The 19,865-nt window shown below is 47.6% G+C and overlaps 1 protein-coding gene across 1 annotated transcript; it reads right to left on the bottom strand.

Annotated features, from left to right (window-relative positions):
- Positions 1 to 269: 269 nt before the first annotated feature.
- Positions 270 to 17,218, bottom strand: CAVIN1 (caveolae associated protein 1). Its single transcript, XM_059830303.1, has 2 exons — positions 16,630 to 17,218; positions 270 to 1,395 (listed from the first exon to the last, which is right to left on the bottom strand). The coding sequence occupies exons 1-2, from the start codon at positions 17,047 to 17,049 to the stop codon at positions 730 to 732; spliced, it is 1,086 nt and encodes a 361-aa protein (XP_059686286.1). The 5' UTR covers positions 17,050 to 17,218; the 3' UTR covers positions 270 to 729.
- Between the last annotated feature and the right edge of the window lie 2,647 nt (positions 17,219 to 19,865).

The following is a 19,865-nucleotide window of genomic DNA, read 5'->3' as shown; positions in this document are numbered from 1 at the left end:
GGCACCCACGGCAGTCCCAGCTGCAGGGCAGCTTTGTGGCAAAGCCATCCTAGGTACCGCCACGTAATCCAGTCCTCGGGAGGGCAGAGAGGAGCAGACCCGCTTGCCTGCCACACAGCTGGCTCAGCTTTGCCCGTACTCTGCCCATCAACAGGACTTGCTCAGCTCTTCCCTCCCGCACACTGGATGCATCACAGTTCATCTGCTCTCCCAAAGGGGCGGCCAGCTTGGTGCTGGGAGTCCTCCTGCGTGCGGGGATGGCCACGCAGCCTGGTACAGGGAGCTGGGGTGGCGTGGGCCAGTGGGCTGCTTGGCAGGAAGCTTTCTTGACACCAGGTCTTTGCTTATGGAGGACACTTGAGCTTTCCAGGTGTACAGCCGTTTATCTTGGTTTTAGCACTCTCCAGCTGGGCTGGGTCCCCGTCACCCAAAGCCCGTCTTCAGGTCTGGTGCTAGAAGCCTCTCACACAGCCTGCAGCAGGAATGGTCTCCAAGGGTGATTTAACAGTGTAAGAAAAACAGTCCCGTGTTCCTAACGTTTCTGTGTGCTAAAACTAAAATATAAAATACACCTTGTCCTAGCAGGCAGGGGATTGGCGTCGGCTCTGCAGGGTAGTAAAGATGCATTGTGTACACTTCCCCTGGGGCACCAGGGCAGAGAGAGATCTCAAAATGTGAATGATTACGTGTTCAGCCGTCGTCCACAACCCTTCCGTGCTACAGCCTGTCCTACTCGCTGTCACTCTTGTCCACCAGTACCGCGTCAGACTCCTCCGTGATCTCCAGCAGCGTGTGCATCTCGGGGCTCTCCCCACGCAGCAGATCCGAGTTTTCTCCCTCCTCTCCACCAACTTCCACCAGCTCTGTGGCTTTCACTTCCACCTCACCCTCTCTTATTTTCTTGACATGGAAAGTGAAGGGTGGCACTTTGTAGACGGCTGTCTTGGACCTGGCATAGATGGTGTGGTCAGGGGTGAAAGACTTCCTCAACTTGTCCCGAGAGGTCTTCATCTTCTCTCTCCTTTCATTAGTCACAATCTTGGTGCCCAGTTTGTTCATCCTCTTCTCCAGGTTGTGGCGGGTCTTCTCCAAGTTGTGGCGGGTCTTCTCCAGGTTTTCCTTGGTCTTTAGCTTAGTCTTCTCCATCTTCTCCTTTGAGAATGCCTTCTTAAAGTCATCCACTCTCTTCATGCCACTCCTTTTGATGCGCTCTGCCCGTGACTCTTCAATAATCTCTTCAATCTCCACCTCTTCATCCGAGGAGAGCTGGATGTGGTCCTCCTCTGCATGGTCCTCACCCACAGGCACCTCCTCGCCCTCGCCTTCCTTCTCTAGCTTTTCACCCTCCTTCAGAGACTTGCTGATGCTCAGTTTAGATGGGAGCTTCACTTCATCCTGCAAGACACAGAGTGGAGCCAGTGAGACACACACACCCAGCCTCTCCAGCCTCGGGAGCCAGCCCCCCCCCCCCCGCCCCGGGCAGTGCCGCAAAGCAGAAGCGCAGCTACGATTAATACGATTCATGGTTAAACCGACCCAGGCGACGTCAGGCCTGCACTCATCTTAGTGCACCTGATAAGTTACTGTAAAGAGGATCTGCTCTACCCGCAGCAGCTTAGGGCTCTGCTATATTTAAGCTCAGGTATACCAGCTCTGCTCTCTCTGGGCTGGTTCCAAACCCATCCGTGACTCCAGCAGTGCAGCAAGAGGCAGGCCAGCACTAAAACTGGAGACTTTTCCCTTCCTCCCCTGCCCCTGTCATAGTCCCATTCCCTCCAGTTTCATCTTCATCCCAGGACCTGGCCATCGCACACCTCCCGCTCCCGGCCCCAGCAAAGCCCCCGCCCGCACCCTGCGGTGGAGTGGTGCAGGGAACCCACTGGAGCGATGCTGTGCCCCTTTGCTCGCCAGCGCCTGCCCAGAGCACCTTCCCGTCCCCGCCCAGCCCACAGCGTCTCAGCTTCCCTCCCACGGGTGGTCTTCTCTTGGTAAGACTGCCAGCCATCCCCAGGTCTGCAGCCTGGCCAGGGTCCGGCCCGCGGTGGCCTCAGGCGCAGCACAGGGCTGCAGATGGCAGCACAGTCCGGAGCCGTGTGTCCGGCCAGACCGCCCGGCGTGCACACGCTGGCCTGGCCAACCCCAGTCTGTGCTCAGACTTTCCCAAGGCCTCCAGGATCCAGATGTAGGGCTGGGACATCTCTTGGGATACAGCAGGCTGCTCTGTTTTTCCCATTTCTCCACTGGGGAGTAAGTTAGGGAATTTGTCCGAGCCTGTATCTGAGGGCAGCAGAGACGGTGCTGCAAGGTTACGCTCGCTCTCCTCCGGACAGGGGGTGAGTTCATTCAGCTTCTCCACTCTCCCAGGTCAGCCAAGTTTCTGATCCCAGTGGCAGAGGAAAAGCATGTGCCCAGGAGAGGGGCACAGGTCTGGAGTGGGATTGGTTTTCATCTGAGCAGCACATAGCGTGCGTCCCTGCTGCAATGAATCACCTCTCTGTTCCCAGGACAGGCTGGAAATAGCCCATCACTGTATGAAGCGTCACAGCTGCCAGGCTGCAGCCCACGGCTCAGAAATTTATTGCCCAAGTGGTTTTAATCTATGGAGCTGGGTGGGAGAGGCATGGAGCTGCCGAGACGAGATGAGCACTGTCAGAAAACCAGCAGCAGCCAAAAGGCAGTGTGTGGAATGGGCACGCAGAGAGCGGAGCTGCCGGGCTGAGGTTTGGAGGAAAACCTGGGCAGCAGGACAGCCAGGCGCCGTTCCCAGCTCCAGGGCAGACAGAAGCTGAACAGAGCAAGGGTGGGGGATCGCAGTCAAACACTGGCAGGAGCAGGGCCCAGTGAAATCAAGGGGCAGACCTCAGGGTACCCCAGGCCTGAGTGCTTGAAGTATGTTGCAAACGCCAGCAGTGACTCGCCTTCCTCTGGCTCAGGGATGCCGGGAGCAGAGCTGCCCTGTGTCCCAGAAGGGTGAATTTGCCATGGTGTCTGCTGTGCAATGTGGCACACTCTGTGTGTCACGTTTGCACAGCAGTAGCCACTGCACCAACGCAGCCATGAGCTAACGAGCTATGCAGATGTCAAGAGCCAGGACACTCATGATGGTCAAACCATCAAAACAAGTGCTGAGGCCTGGCCCCAAAGAGCCGTGCTGAGTCCAGCCCCACTTCTACGCAGGTTTCTTCAGCGCTGCTGCGGCAGAGGACATCCCAATCCCTTGCACAGTGTCGGAAGGGACAGCGTGTTCACACGCCCGCGCCCTGAGCACTCTCCCAACACCGCACCAACGCGCTGCTGCTCTGGCTGAGCAAGGTCACCGCTACGCTGCTGCTCCGGCCTGAGCCCCTGGTCGGAGGCAGGACAGGACGCTCCCTCTGCAGACACAGGGCTGCTCGGCTCAGCCAGCTACACTGTCCCCAGCTCCTCCTTCCCTTACACCACTTGAGAACTGCCATGAGCTTATTGAATACATGACTCCAGCACAGCTTCACCTGGGAAAACTTTGTGAACAATGAGAAGTCAGCTCCACAGAGCACTGGGCTCAGTGACGGCGACACAGGCTGCAGTGTCCGTGGTCAAAACGCAGAGTCTGCCAGAGCAGGGGTTTCGTTCTGGGTTTTATTCAGAGCAGAGAGCTGCACTGGGCAAAGCTCTTCACCCTCTGGATCACAGCTCAGGTTCCAAATACTTTCTGGAGATTAAGGTGAAGCAGCCAACATATGTTTTCTTCATTTGATTAGCCACTTCAGGAGAAAACAATACACATGCTCTCCAGAGGGTCGGGTCAGTCCAGAACAAATCCACATCACTAGGAAGGCAGGGATCCTGTTCACAACAACACCTGCTGGAGCAATCCCAGAGACTCCCGGGGACCCTGCCCTGCCGAGCCGAGAACATCAGGAACTCCAGCCACTTCCTTCCCTCGAGTCAACACAATGAGCCAGAACAAAGGCATCCCCCTCTCGCCTGGCATGACTGTCACTGGAAACAGGCCATATCCTGCAAACTCAGATACTTATCAGCCCCTTGTTAGCTCCAGAACATGTGGGTGCACAAAGAAACACCACCTCAAAAACTCCATGTCTGCCACGTAAATAACAACCTTTCCTCGTGTTACACCAGCAAATCCATCTTCTGACCAAATTTGCTGATGTGGCTGAATGGGCTGCACCAGCAACACACCCCTCCGACCTCGGCAGCATCCTGCAACTGCTTTCCTCACAACTGTGAAGACATGGCCAGCAGCAGCTCCTGGCACACAGGACAGCTGGAGCAACCCTGTTAGGGTGGTGGTGCAGCTTTCTGTAATCCCTGCCACTTAATCCTGAGAACAGCAATTACTCGGCTGTTTGATCCTATCTCCCACAGATTGCACTCATGTACAGACCCACACTTGCGCTGTCCCGTGCACTGTCACCGCAGGCAGCTGCCCTAGGCCCAGCCCAGCGACACTCATGGGCTTGAGACTGTGCTCATGCCTCTTTCAGGAGGCATCCTAATTGCTCAAATACAGAGGCAAAGACGGAGCACATCTATTCCCACAAGTAAGGATGCCTACAATCCCAGCTTCCCCCCTTGAGACTGTTTCCGAGAGCTTTTCTCCAGCTGTGCTTGGGAAACCTTTGCAATTTTCACCCAGCCCCTTTCCTGCAAGGCCAGGGTGATGGGGGTAGCGTGCCTGCTGCAGGGCTGTCAGGCCAGCCGAGGGCCCCTAGATAGTGCGTCTCTCTTTCCTATGCCTGGTATAATTCCTGCATTTTTTTCCCCTGATTCTTCTTCAATCTGATTGCTTATCTGAGCCGCAGATAACCAGCTGGAGGACAGCTGGTGGATTTTTAGCACTGTGTGCCGTGGGTCACTTTCCTGACTCAAAGCCCTCCTGCACCTAGGGAGCATTCCTGCTGATTTAGCGGGTTCTGGTGTATGCACAGGACAGCTTGTGCGAGAACAACCACAGCTCTGGCACATCTTAATGGGGATGAGTACAATGCTGCTGAGCATCCCTCACATGCAGCTCCTCACCCACACCCAGGCACTGCCCAAATGTTAGTAAGGGTCTCCTCCTCCCTGCTTGAGAGGTGTTTCTGCTGTGGGGAAGGGGAGCTGCCCGATTGGGGCAGAATGTGCCTGCAGACCCAGCCACTTCTGCCTGCAGTGGAGGACAATGGGACCTCGCTGGAACAATCAAGAATCATCCACGGTCTAGGGGTGGCTGCTACACAAATCCCTGCTCTGGGCAAGGCACTATGGTCTGTGCACTATTTCACTCATGACTCATCCAGATGAGGCACATTTTTAACACCAGGCATTCCAACTACTCTATTTTTACTGGGAAAATGCTGACCCTTGAAGTGGGAGAGTCCAAAATCCTGGGTTTGGAATCCCTGCCTCTTGGGGTGTTCAAACCCTGGCTCCCAGTCAGCGAACGCAAACCAGTTCTGTTCTCTAAGACAGCTTGAATCCAGCTGGCACAAAGACAGCGGGTAAACAAGATTTCCCAGAAGATTTTTATACCAGCAGAAGAAAAATCTTCCTGCTCTGTGCACAAAGCAGAGCTACATCCAGCAGAAGGACAGGCAGCGTCTGCCTGTGTGCTGGGACTGAGCTCGCTGCCCTCTGATGTGCTTCACAGAAAGGTTTAGTTCCGATTCAAGTTCTATGCTTCTTTTACCTTACATTTGCAATGTTTTCCCCCCAGCCCATTTCACAATCCGATGTGTACAGCGGTGCTGTCCCTTCAGCACAGAGACCTCCCCAGGGAAGCAATTTACTTCGGGAAGCTCCGTCCCACTGGCAGAGCATATGGGACAGGCAGCCTGTCTGTCTGCAGACCTTGTGGGTGCCCGGAGGGGCCCCAGCACCCATACCGAGCATTGAAGGCAGCTGGCTGCCAGCTGACAGGGTGCTGGGCTGCTCTGTATTCCTCCTACTTCAAACAATCCAGTGCTGTTAGATTTGCCAGGCAGACCGGCCTCTGCCTTGCTCCACGAAGTGGGCTTTTTATCTGACGTTGTTTTCAAGCCCGAGTTCTCTCGCAGTGAGTCACGCAGGCAGCCCCGTATGGTCATGTACTCCCCGCCTGGTTGCTACAACACATGTAAACACTTCCCCTGTCATATAAAAGGCCAATGAGACACAAAGCTGAGCTGCATTCCCAGCCCAGCAGAGCTCTTCAAGCCCTGCAGAATTACCAGCAAATCCGGGGAACATTTCCAAAATGCGAGAGGGGCTCCTGGATTGCTCTGGAAGAGGCTCTTATTGTCAGTGTGTAAAAAACAGAGTTCCAGAACTCCCAACCACTCTGATCTCCAGTTTGAAGGTTTAATGGAGGATTTTTCACATGCGCATGCTAATCAGATATGTAATTAATTTCGTTCAGTTATTTTTACACAATTGCAACAGCACAAACAGTTGAGTTTGGTTGACATGCAGCCGAAACATGCAGAACATGACCAGCTCACATCCCCACGCTCTGCTATGACCAAAAAGGGCTGATCCCAGCTGCTGCTGGGTGAGCTGGAGCTTGCTACATCTCCTGCACCACGCCAGCCCTTCCTCTGCCCACTCAGGGCAGATCACACAAGCTCTGGCCTAGGGGAAGACTGAGGGAGGATTAAAAGCATCTGGGCATAAGACAGCCTTCCAGGTCAGATCGAGCCCTGCCAGAGAAGAAAAAGTTCTGCACTCCCATTGCCACAATAATTGTTTTGCTCTGCCAGTCCTTAAACGATGCTTTTCTGTGATGACCTTCCATCAGTGTCACGGGAAAGAGGATTCGGTTATTCTTGAGTAACAGCAGCACACCTGATAAGCACCCACAGCCTAGCAGAGCTCAGGGATGTAAAGATGCCCTGTGCAGAAAAGAGGAGGGCTGTGCTTTCTTCTCCCATGCCTTCTTGGAACAGACTTTTTCTGTGGAGACTATAATCGCTATCAGAATCTCTTGCTATATCACAAAAACCCGCCTTTTTAAAAAATCTTGTTACTCTCCTTGAAAAGGAGTTTTCCCTGGCAGCTTCCCCCAGAGACCCAGGCTGAGTTCACCGTCACCTGGCTCCTGGGAGAGTCCTGTCCACCGACCAACGTGGCTGTTCCCACCGGACAGTTCTGCACACACCACAGGGTGACCACACAAAGTGCAGGCAAGTGGAACTCCAGTAGACCCACAATAAGAGGAAGGCTAACAGGGCGCTATGCTGTTACCAGAGGCCCTTGTGGCTTGAGATAAGCATTAGATAAACAGCAGTTAAAGTCCCCATCGGCTCCAGTATGCATGCAGAAGCCTAGCTCCTAGTGAACAGCGCTGGGGGCTGCCGCTGAACAGAAATGGATGTTGCAGTGCCTACCTGAGACAACTGTAGTTTTATATCACACAGTTTGTGCTCTCTGCCTGTCTTTTATCTATTTAAAACAACTTCAAACCATTTCATAAACACTTATAAACTAAACCTTACAAGAAGCCTGAGGAAGTAGGTATTATCTTGTCTGTATTGCAGAGGGAGAAACTGAGGCTCAGAAAACAGGTAGGATTTGCCCAGTCACAGCAGAGGCCAGCAGAGCCAAATACTCCTGGCTGGTAGCCCTTCATGCAAGCCATACAGCAATTCCTCCCTCCCAGATCGTAGAGGTAGCACACGACAAGTCCTGTAATGCCTGCGAGAAAATCACAGCTCCTCACCATCCATTATATCTAGGGCAGCAGCACGCAGCAAGCAGTAAGCAGATTAGTCAACAAGCAGAGGCATTTCTGCCAACTGAAAGATCAGCCGTGCAGGTCTGAAGGCTTGCAGCAGCCACAAACAGGCAGAGAGGCAAAGGCTCTGGAATCAGCAGCTTTCAGAGTTTCAGAAGAGGTTCAAAGCAATCTTCAGGGGGTACTCCCGCTGAGGCCCTAAACTGCTGCCTCCTCGCATGTCTTCTGCTGATTTGGGCCATGGCACTTTCCGCAGCGCGGGCAGAGGGAACCGTTCCTGGAGACGGCTCAGAGGGCAGTCCCTGGTGAAGACTCAAAGCGCACACTCTGGATCTTCTCAGGCTAAGATGAGGAAAACTGTGTTTCAATGGCCAGAGGAAAGGAAACACAATGGAAAAACTTACCTGTCGCAGCTGGGAATCTGATCAGGAACGTCGCCAACAAAGTAATCCAGATTAGCATGAGAACAGGCAGAGAGAAAAGGCACATGGGTATGTTTTAGTAAAGGGAGAAGCCAGGTAGCAAAATTTGACAGAAAAGACAGTCAGCAAAGATTTATTAGAAGGAAGAGTGTCCTCCTCTAATTTACGGCAGGTCCTAGGAGATGCAGAAACCCTTCTATGGTTGCAGGCACTTTTATACTGAACACTGCCATAGGGCCAGATTCTGCTCTCTTTGCACACTGCTGTTCACAGAGTGATTTGATGTCAGCTGTTCTGGAGATATCTCTGATTTCTGTGGTGTAGCTGAAGGCAGAGTTTGCTTGTATGTGTAAGATTATGAAAATATAGTGATTTTAAAACCCTCTGTCTATTAATTCAAATACACAAGCTGGAGAGATCGAAACAGCCAGGTGTGACTCCACAACTCCATCCGCTGGTTTTGTCAACACGCTGACCATACCCTAAACCAACGCTGGACAATACCCAGCAGCTTACAGACTTCTATACCCAGTGACACAGGAAACACGCTCACCCCAAAATCAAAACCTCTCTTTTCTGCTAAATACACCCTGAGGACAGGGGGTGGCTACTCAGCACCCCTAGCAGCCGCTGGCATATAAAATTAACCCCTCCATATGCAATAGGGATGGCCTCGACTCTTATGTTCCAAAGGTTGGACACATTTTTTCTCCAATAGTGCCAAGAGGTCCATAAAAAGAGAATCCTCGAGTCCTTAGAGAGAAGACTACTGAATCTTGCAGTAGGAAGTCACCAAAGAATACTGCTGAGACAAAGGAAAATATCTGAAATGTGAGGGGGAAAAGCAAAATAGGTTGGGATTAGGTAAATGTTAAAGGGATGAGCTAGTTTGTTCTCAAGTAGTATCTCCCTGACTAGCAGAAGTCCTTCTACCCTCTGTAACTTTGTGTATTGTGCAATCATCTTGGCACTTTTTTCTATCAGGTGCATCAGTTACTCTGTGTCCTGGAAGCTATGTCCTAAAAGGCTGTATCTTCATTAGCTGGTGAGAATGAGCAGCATGGTACAGGCACTGGAGCTAGTTCAAACCTGATGGTGAAAAGCAAGGGAGGAATGGTGCAGGGAGAGGAGGAGGCTGTGTTTGGAAAAGTGCTTTTGCCTAACAGTGAGTCAGAAGAAAGGCAGGGCTGTAGGAAACAGAGAAGTAAATATATTGCAGAGTGAGAAGGCTTTTTTTTTTTCCCCTCTGACAGCAGAAGAAAGTTTTGATCCTATTATCAGTCTGTTTGTACAACTGGCTTTACTCTCAGAACTGCTCCTCCCGGATAAACCTGTCTCAACTGATTAATAACTCCAGAGTTATTTCTGAACAGCAAACCAGTAAAGATGGAGTTTGCATTACAGATGATTTGCAGATAGATCTCTGCTGATACTGACATTTGCATCCTCACATAAAGCTATAGACTAAACATCCTGAGACTTTTATTCTAAATATTTGATTTTCCCTCACTGACACTAAGCATCTTTGTTTCTGGTTTTTGTCTTATCTTGCAGCTGGACAGTGGACCCACAAGTCTTCAGGTACTTTGTAAGTGGTAGAAGATCTTGAAGAATCAAGAGGACAGCATTATCCCAAACAGGATAAGAGAGGGCTAAGCATGTTGCCGAAAAGCTTATGAGTCATTGCCATGCTTTACATGGGTCACAGATGCATCACAGTATATCAGAGTGGCGACTGCATAGTTCTCTACTCATTACTTAGATAGGGACAGCACATCACACTTCTGGGCAATGTAGCGAGAAGCAGCTTCAACAAAGATACAGGAAAAGCCCTCAATTTCACCAAGTCTGCGCCTAGGTCAAGCAGTACGTTCTTTGGAAAAATGGCTGTGTTAGACCGAGCGTGGCTGCTCACTCCTCGCGCCCTCCAGCCCAGCAGAAACGGCATGCCCTGTCTGGAGCTGGGACGGGGTGACAGCGTGCAGTGAGTCACCCACAGCAGGCTCAGTGCCTGCCTTGCGAGCAATGCTGGATGCAGAGGGACGCATGCCAACTACTGAGCATTCACATTTACATAAGATGGGGAAAATGGAGATAACATGCACGAGTACCACTTCTCCCACGATGCTCACACCCTTCCAGTGTTCTGCAGTGCCTACAACACTAAGCAGCTTTTACCATCTACCAGTCAAACTCCCACCCAGGGTACACTGGAGAGTAATGGAACTGTGTCTTTTCAGAGAGAGGCATGGTCCAAGCACTGACTGGCTTCTTGAGTTCTTTGGTTTCTAATCCCAGACCTGCAAACTTGGTTACATGCATCCTTGGAGAGTTTTTCCTGCTGTGTGTCCTTGATGGGTTAACTTATTTTTGCTGAGGGCTCGTATCTAGCTTAAGAATGGGAAAATGAGCCACAATCTCACTGGAAACTAGAGCACTCCAGCCACCTAGCCCAGTAGGCACGGCCAGCAAATTCTGCACTTCATTATAATCCCATGTGCAGTGGCCCCACTGGCATCACAGAGACATCATGATGGATGCTTAGATCCACTACTGATAGGCACAAGAGAGGCCTGAGAGAGGAATATGTGATCAGAAGGAGTATTACCTTTGATTTTATTTTCATGAACCATTAATCATCCAATCTAACCCTATCCCAACTGGCAGAGCAGCCTCTGGCCCTTTGCTCTGAGACAATTTATTGCTGCACAGCTCAGTATGTAACTATAATGCTGAAAGGATTTCAGCAAAGCAAACAGTCCTGGCACTAACTGCTTATAAATAATACCTGAGCAATGAAATATTAATGCAGTTGATTCCAGGCTGCAACAGAGAAATCCATGCTCCAGAGCTGTCTTTTGGTAGAAAGACTGATAATCTGCACTAGAAAAATCCTGGAAGTGAGAGCTATTAACACCCTGAAATTTTTTTGTGCCTACAAAGGGAGCTGCTTTTGAGTGGATTCACAGCAAAATGAAACCAGCCTTTTATTTTAAAGTATTATCAGAAAAGAAATATAAAAAACACTGGCTGCTGCAATGCAAATCTCTGCAGTGAACCCCTGGGAAAAACTCATGCTTCATACAGTGCTGCTCCAGATACAGAGACAGACTCAAGTTCAAGCACAGAGCTCTCCCAAGCACACGGAGCCAAGGTCTTGCAGGAAAAGCGTAACATGGGTGCCTAGTGCCCATGCCTATCCCCAGTACTATCACTCAAATTTTATTTGAAATTTTTATTTATTCTTTAACGCTTGTAGTTGGGCAAGCTCCACTGAATCCAAGGCATGCAACCCACACAGGCTGTTCTTTGGGCCTGCGGATCGCGCTGGCTCTCATGAACCCTCTGCTGTCATTAGGCTTACAAGGTTTTTGTTTCAGAATGATTAATTTGAAACAAAACCATAGCTCGGGGCAGCTGACATACTGTTTAGGAGGTGGAGAAAGGCTGCAGCCCAGGGGCAGTGGGTGCGGCAGCTGCAGTACACGGGTTTGTACGCCCTGTGCTCCCTGCCCCGTGCTTCTCATCAGACCCCTGAGCTCATATTCTTTTCCACGCTCTATTTTGAGGAGCACACACCTAAAAATGAGGCACTTCAGGTCTGGCCTCCGAATCTGTCACGTTAACATGTGGGTTTGAAATTCATCCCTCCTCCCCATGATCAACAATCTTGTTGCTCTCGTCCGTATAAGGCCCACTCAAGGCACAAAAGCCAAGCTGTGCTATTTATATTTCCTCGTCCAGCCCTACCTACCCTACACATTGTGTGGCTGAGATTCACGTCCTATCCTGCTCTCCTAACCGCCCGACCCTTCCCAGAGAAAGTCCACGTCTCACGAGGCTCTGAGCAGCCGCTGGAGGCACCTGAAGAGCAGAGGAGCCCCGCGGGAGCCCCTGAATCTGCCAGCATGGGGAGCAGCCCATCCGCACACCATCGACAAAGGCAGCTCTCTTTCCAACAAACAATGCCGCAAATCACGAGCCAGACTTCCCTCGAACTCGGCGCCCACATAAGCCTCAAAATAAAGGACCAGCACACTTCAGAAATTCAGTACTCAATATGTGTGCTGATTGCCTGGCTGTAAGAAAGTCAGGCCTTTGACATTTGCAGGAATAAGTTTAGTTGTTTAAAAATGTTTGGAGGCAAAATGCTGTGCTTACGTAAGTGCTGACACGTGCCATTCTTCAGATGAGCGTGGCACCCCGTCTGGTTTTAAAGCAGTAGCTTTTTGCATGGGACATCCATTACTTAACCATGAACTGTAGTAAGCAGCCCCAGATTCTTGTATCCTAAAACCAGGAGATTTGGGATGAAGTCACTTTCGTTTGTTTTTATTAGCAATCACTCTAACCAAATTTGTTGGTGTCCTAATTTCTCTGAAAGACAGGAGCCCAGGACAGACGGCACAAAGGAAGCACTGAGGAGCTCTGTTCCTGTGGGCTGCTAATAAGTGCACGTAGTCATCTGACATCAGACTTTTTAGGAAGGCAAGTCCTGTTTATGGTAAGAGTACTGAACTTCTGTTTACACAGCAGCTTGTCAAATGTCTGTCACCTTTGCTTTTGCTAGGCTTGTTTTCAAAACAAAAAGATGTGGTAATTTGGAGGGGGGTTGTTTTTTTCAGATTTTATTCTCAAGAATCGATCTAATTCTCTGCGTTAAGTGGGTACAAAAACTCTTACCTCGGTGAAATCAGACCAGCTCCTGGCAAAATCAGGTAAAAGTGTATTTGAGAGAGTGAGCAAGTCAGAAAGCACACACAGGTATATATGTGACTGTGAGTAATAGCCCGTAAACATTCTGCTTAACGCCTCGCCCTTAGCAGGCCCCAGTGGAAGTGACTTTCAGTTCTGCACTTTTTCCCCCAAAGTTTGAAACTACGAGGGCAGATGTGTTTTACGCTCATCTCGACAGGTCAAGCTTTCCCTGAATAAAATTTGATTTTCATTTCCTCCTAATCTAACAGCTAACAAAATACAACTCTTGCATGTAGTTCGACCTCTTCTCCCAAGGTGCCAAAAGGTCTTATTTGCACTCCTGAAATAGTCCCTCCATAACTGCCGGAGACTCAGTATACAACACTAAGAGAATAATCAAACGTCTATAACCAGTAAAGAGCTGATTTATCTTTACCTCCTTTCACCTCTTCATGCCACAGAATCATGCAATATTAAATCCCTATAGAGCATGACTACTGTTTTACTCAGCAATCTTGCTTGAAAATAGCCACTGCTGGTTTTATGTAATATTTTATGTCTCTTAAGATGAGTTTATCTCTTGTTCTCCAAAAGAAAAGACTAATAAATCTTTGCGCTTTTAGCCATAGCAACTGAAAATGCAATTGCACAGGAAAGTTAATCACAGGTTTCCAAAGACAGCTTTTTCTGAGTTAAAAGTAGTAATAATGTTGCTCACCATCACAGAATTAATTACATTATCAAGAAAGTAACTAACATAAACTTTGCTAGGTGGTGGGTCTTGAGAAGTGAAACACTGAATTAGAAAAGAGTTATTTTGTATTTTTTTTTTTAAATAATAGACACAGTTAGGAAAACACAGTGAATTTTCCTCACTTAAACTCCCAGGGTGGACCCCATCATAAAGTTTTGCTTTTATAGACTCTTGATACATTTTTTTAAAATTTCAGGATTATTAATACTGAAACACAGAAGGATATTAGTAATCCAGCAGGAATCAACAAGGCTTCTTGCAACAAATAGCATTGTTCAATATCGGTAAAGCAGCTGAACATCATTCTCAATTTGATAAATGCCTTTACAATGTACACACAAAATATGACTTCTTTCTGTATAGAGTTTTATCATTTAAATGTGTTAGCATTATCTGTTTTGCATAATCCCAGACAAAGTACCACTCTTGTCACTGATGTGCCTAGAATTACTGACTGTGATAAAATATTCATATGAATAAATTGGGACACAAAATTGTAACCTGATATTTTTGCAAATCTGCTGTGCAATTCCCACAGTCAGCCTGTGTTAGGAATTTCTGAAGAATGACATCTCCATAATTACAGTAAGACACAAACTCTAAAAATCCTGTCCCTCCCAGGAAAAAACAAAGCAAAATAAAAACCCCCAAAGCCAAAAGCAAAACTTCCGAGATCCCCCAAAATGCGTAACTTCTTCAGAATAAAAGGTCTCCACAAATAAGAGAGACTCCTATATAGGACAGATTATTATTCCTTACACCAAGCCATACAATTCAGGTTTCTGTACAATGAAAATTACATGATGATGTTGTTATGGAGTGCAATCTACAGAATAATGCAACTATTAAGCAACTCTATTTTCTAGATGAGAAATAATAATTAACATAGTTCTGAGACAGACTGTAGATTGATATAATCTAGAAACATTCTCTGTTGACCAAAAATCTATGTTTCCATCATACACAGGAAAGACCGGTTACACTATTGCAGAGGACTGCAAAAATATACCCCATTCTTCCAGGGGATTCCCTGTGGTCCATGTCTGCCAATCAAATTCTCATTGTATGGGTCTGTCTTTGCCACAGTAATGCAGCGCAAGAGTACTATTGATAAAAGTATTTGTTACTCAGGCACATTAATATTATTAGTGGCCTATTTCTTTCTAGTATTCAAACATCAAAAGCCCATCATGGATTTTGTTTTCCAGTTTAAGCACCAAATTAAGAGATAATCAAGAGTTTCTCCTCCAAAGAAGACCTTCTTTCGCTTCAGCAGTGCCTGTCACAGGCCTGCATGCCTGCTGCCACACCTTCCGTCTCCCCAGAACTGGGTCCTTACCCTTCGTGGTAAAGTCTACTCAGGCGTCCTGCAGAAGCGCGAGGATTTCCGTCAGGCTCAAAAGGCTCCATTTCACATGAAGCAAACCTGGAGAATTTCTCACTTGTGCTCTGTGGCCTCACAGTCAAATCACACTAAATTCCATGCCGGGAAATTGTTCTGAATTACAAATAATCCTTTTTTTTTTCCTAATATCTTCATGATTCACAAAATCCCTGCTGTAGTCCCTTGTCAACTGATCACTCAGAGGCTGTTCTGTCCTCATTACATCAGCAAGAGTGTTGCCCCTGATTATCTTTAGAAGCAGGATTGCTTTTTCATATTCAAAGAGAAACTCTACTCAACATTCATAAGCAACAGCAAACCAAAATTAACAGCTCACAAAATGACAATCTGCCAACGTTCAGGATGCTTCCAAAGGACCTAGAAGCTTGCCAACTTCCTACCTATTTCTGTAACCCACAAGGAATGTTATGTTTAAACAATTCCCTTCACTCTTCTCATTTTGCAATGTTTGTTGCTTCTGCAGTACGTTTACAGTTCTATTTTATTTTTCCATGGACAGATCCATCCTCCCCCAAAAGCCTGATACAAAGAGCTTGTAATAAATACGTATTTAAAACTGGTTAGGTTGCCGGTATGATCTGAATAGGCTTGAGTATTTTAGCCTTTCAGGCATGATAAAACTACAAATGCTTAAGCTCTGAATCAGAGTTACACAGTCCCCCGTACTTGTTAGATTCCTGAGCCTATTATGATCAGCTCTCCCTTCAAACCCTGTAGTAAGAAGCGTTTTCCCTTTTTTTCTGTTTTTCTTCTCTCTCTTCCTGTGATCAGCACTAGATGCTTCTCTATTTGTCCCTGACGCTGTCTATTATTAACCCAGAGGCTTCTAACTGAATCATTAACTATTTCACTCACTTTTCTTCCGTGGCCCAATATAAGAGTTTGCTCTGATAAGGAAAACTAACTCCAGACAGGAAAACTGATGGAAACATATTCCTCTCTTTCTTCTTGTTTAATATTAAAGAAAAAATCCAACGCTTAGCACAGGGGTTGAACATCAAGCAAATCAAAGCTGTTATTGAAACACGACAACTAGAAGATTCAAGACTCGCAGGTTGCAGAAAAAAGAACGTGGAAATCTGTACAAGCACAACGGTAAAGGCAGACCCAAGTACTACTGAGCTCAAGGAGCTGTTCTGTATTTTCTCTAATGTCTCTGTCTGTCCTAGTCTGTGAGATTAACCCCGATGCTGGGGTTACTGACTCTTGTTGTTATCAGATGCATGTCACAAATCTGAAATATTATCGCTCTCCACGTAGCAATACACATGCTGCCTCTCAGTAGAAAAGACGTTGGCAGACGGATTTACAATGCCCCCTTCCAGAACCCAGTGCATTCTTGTTCTTTTTTTAGCTAAGCAGTAAAATCAGGTTATTTTGATACTTCTGGTCCATTGCAATGAGTGCTTAGGGCCATTCTCACTATCTTCCTTAAAATTCCTGTTAAATGTAGCAAGTCTATCAAACCTTGTCTTAGAACACATAGACAACGTTGAATCATGAATGAGAGAGCTACTTCAGACCCGCCTCAATTTGGACCGCCAGGCAGTCAGGAGAGTTTGGGAGAGTAATGGACCAACCATGCAGTGTAACAGAACCCTTAGCAAAGAAGACACCCACTAACAGGACATAAAGAAGTTATGAAACAGCTCCTTACCTGGTAGATCATGACTTTGAAGTTTCTGCGTTTCAGGAGCTCCGCTTCGTTGGCCTCCAGCTTCTTTATCTGCCCAGCTTGCTTTTCCAGGTTCTGCCGAACGGTTTTCACATTGACGCTCACCTTGCGCACTTTTTCCAGCATCTTGTTCACAGTGTTGCTGGTGGTGGTGTGTGCCTTTGTCAGCTTGGTTAATTCTCCTTGGATGCTGGTCACTGCGCTATCCATCTCTTGCTGTCTCTCCTCCAGCTGTGTTTGGGTCAGCTGGATCTGATCCACTGCTCCAATGATCTTGTCCAGAAGGGTCAGCACCATCACACCATTGATCTGGTCTGATTTGATGGGTTCTTCAGGCACTTGCTCCTCAGAGGCCTCAGAAGCAGTTGGTGGTTCAATAATTTGCAAAGTAGTATCCTCCATGATCACTTGGGAGTCCTGGCTAGCAAAGCCCGGAGAAGCTGTCACTACAGGGAGAGAGAGGAGGGAAAACTAAACCCGAGCCTCAGCTAAACTCTGCACTGGGAGACACGCCAGAAATGGAGAGCACAGTGTGTGGATGTCTGTGCTGAAATTCAAATGGCACAGCTCTGCAAAGCCGTCCAGTGAAACTGCCCTGCAAAATTTTCCAGGCTTGCAGGTCATTGGCTGACTCCACCTCAGCTATATAAAAGGAGCCCGCTGCCAAATGCCTGATGACCCACCCTTTCTGAAATGATTAAAATAGTTGGAGGGGAGGCGATGGCTTTGCATGCAAACACAGGCACAGCTCAGAGAGGAATGCAAAGCTCTGAAACTACAACCACCTCTTCTTTACCGTAAGTCTAAAGGCACTATAAGTAATGAGAGGAAAAAACAAAAACCTTGAGTAAACGGTTCGGGAAGCTGCTGCAAAGAAAGCAACCCCATCTGGGCACAGCTGTATATATTAGAGGAAGGCTGGTTTAAACAACTGCACACGTTAAGGTTCAGCTGGAAAATTCAGATCTTTTGCCAATAGTTAGCTTTTTTCCAGGACTATGAGAGCCCGATTTTCAATATTTTAACGAAAGGCTACAATTTGGATTGAGTAGTTATGGCACATAACTACTGGATCATAAAAAGGCACACTCCCATGTGTGTGAATGTACACAACAGACATACACATGATATATACAGTGTGCACCAGGTCTCTATGCAGATTTAACACAGAAATAAGTATAATTCACTCCTGAAGTGAAGCAGCTGGGCACTCCCACCTAAAAGCAGCTATCTCAGCCCTGCAATCCTCTATCCATCAACAAATCTAGTCACTAGACTTTTAAATGTGGGACATGCTTCAGCATATGCCATGCAAAAATGTACTTGTAAGCAACGCCCATATACATCGTGTTTCATAATGCTTTATTGGTAAAAAAAATACTAACTGTTTCAGAACTTAATAGAGCACACATTGCTTGGGAAAACACGGGGAGGAAATAATCCTTATTTTGCTAACTTTAAACCTCAGTATTGACAAAAAGCAATTCACAGTCTTATACAGTGTTGGCAGAAGTTTATGCCTCGTGGAGCCATCATCAGCTTACTGCCTTAGAAGACACTTGGGAGGTGCTACCAAAGGCTGTCTACAACAACCCAGCAGGACCAAGCACAGGAACGTGAAGAAGGAAAATTCAGATCTTGAGAGCGACCCTGACTGAGACTCTCGTCACTGTCACTGGTGTTGGCTCAGCCAAAGGAAATCAAGCTCCCGGGGACAGATCTGCTGTGAAGCCTCTGCTGGTTTGGGCGGCAGAAAGCCCTTCCAGGCTCAGCTGAAGGGCTGTGGGCAGACTGGGAAGGCTGCAGTTTCCCTCTTGTCCTGTAGCCTTGACAACAAGCAATTCATACTCAGCACATCCTGCCTCCCGACGCCCTTGCAATTTGCCACAGGCTGGCAATTAAAACAAATGCTCTACAACACTCGGTTTCTCCAGGTTCACAGCCTACCTCCAGAAATGCTTAATTCCAAGCATATAAGCAGGGAAACCTGCAACGCACAAACAGATGCACAGGAACATTGTTCAATGATGAATGCTCACGACCGTCAGCACTTTCTGCGCCCCTGTGTTCTCTACCATGTGACAGCTCGCTTTTTACTGTTGTTGTACCCACACTGCACCATTGATCTAGATTTGGTTTCACTGTGCATCAGTAAACTGTGCTGCACCGCTTCCACAATAGCTATTATGTCACGTATTAAAAATAGGTTGCTTTTCTATACCCTGTTTTTTCCTGGAGGGACCTTTTTCCTGAGGATTTATTTCCAGTGTTTGCTGCTGATGAGTCAGTTCCATGAAAAAAATCCTCACTCCAGCCAGATAGCGTTGAGGGTCTGCAGTTGTTTCTCACTGCGGATATCTGCTTCAGAGTGGGTTTCCACAGATATCTGCTGTGGAGTACCACATACAGGACAGAATGCAGACCAGTGCTCTCTTTTTAGGTCTGCCATCTATTCCATGTGTGACTTCAGTGCAATCTCTGTGCCTTCGTTTCCCCATTTGGGAATAATTAAAAAAAAAATCAGACTGAGTCAGTCCATCTAGATAGAATCTGATAAAACAAGAGAACAGGAATTTATGTTTGGTCTCAATACTCCATAGAAGAGACAAAGTGCCACACTCAGTGCTTGCTGTGCACGCAGCAATCACACCCCAGGCTAAAATGCGATGAGTAATTTTCTATGTTAGGACTAACTTCATTTCAGCCATTTTCTGCCATGAGACATACCCGGAAAAGCCAATAGGTGGCAAACTGCAGCCTCCCCTTTGGAGCCTTCACACTGACTTGAGCGCACAGGACAGTGAAATCCGTCTCAATCTCTTCTAGCGCGAACGATTTCTTGCTGCTCTCATTGAACGGTGGATATAGTTTGATCTTTGGCTCTTCCACGCTTGCGCTATGCCTTAGCTATTACTGATCATTCCAATATCCCAGCGATTTTATAGCACCACTACTGAATTCTTTACATGGACATGGAACAGACAGTCCAAACAAAAACTAGCACATTTCAGCTTCAAAGAAAAACTCCGTCAGACGTATGCAGGACAACAAAGGAATACAATGTGCAGCATCTGCTTCTACATCAGTCCGTGGAAGTTCCTGTGACTAAAGGAAACGGCTCAGCTCACTAACTTCTTAAATAGCAAGATACAGCTGCTTAGGGCCTGTCAGAAATAAGAAATAGCCTTGGCTTGCAGTGGACAGACTCTCTGTTAAAT

The sequence above is a fragment of the Gavia stellata genome, chromosome 28, assembly GCF_030936135.1.
Source record: "Gavia stellata isolate bGavSte3 chromosome 28, bGavSte3.hap2, whole genome shotgun sequence".
NCBI classification, from domain to species: domain Eukaryota; kingdom Metazoa; phylum Chordata; class Aves; order Gaviiformes; family Gaviidae; genus Gavia; species Gavia stellata.
The sequence above is the reverse complement of the archived record's forward strand: the minus strand, read 5'-3'. Positions and strand labels throughout refer to the sequence as shown.

Excerpts from the sequence above, each read along its gene's own strand:
- CAVIN1 (XM_059830303.1), bottom strand. The coding sequence starts at position 17,049 with ATGGAGGATACTACTTTGCAAATTATTGAACCACCAACTGCTTCTGAG. Across the intron at positions 1,396-16,629 it reads TCAAAGTCATGATCTACCAG|GATGAAGTGAAGCTCCCATC; the intron begins GTAAGGAGCTGT and ends TGTGTCTTGCAG.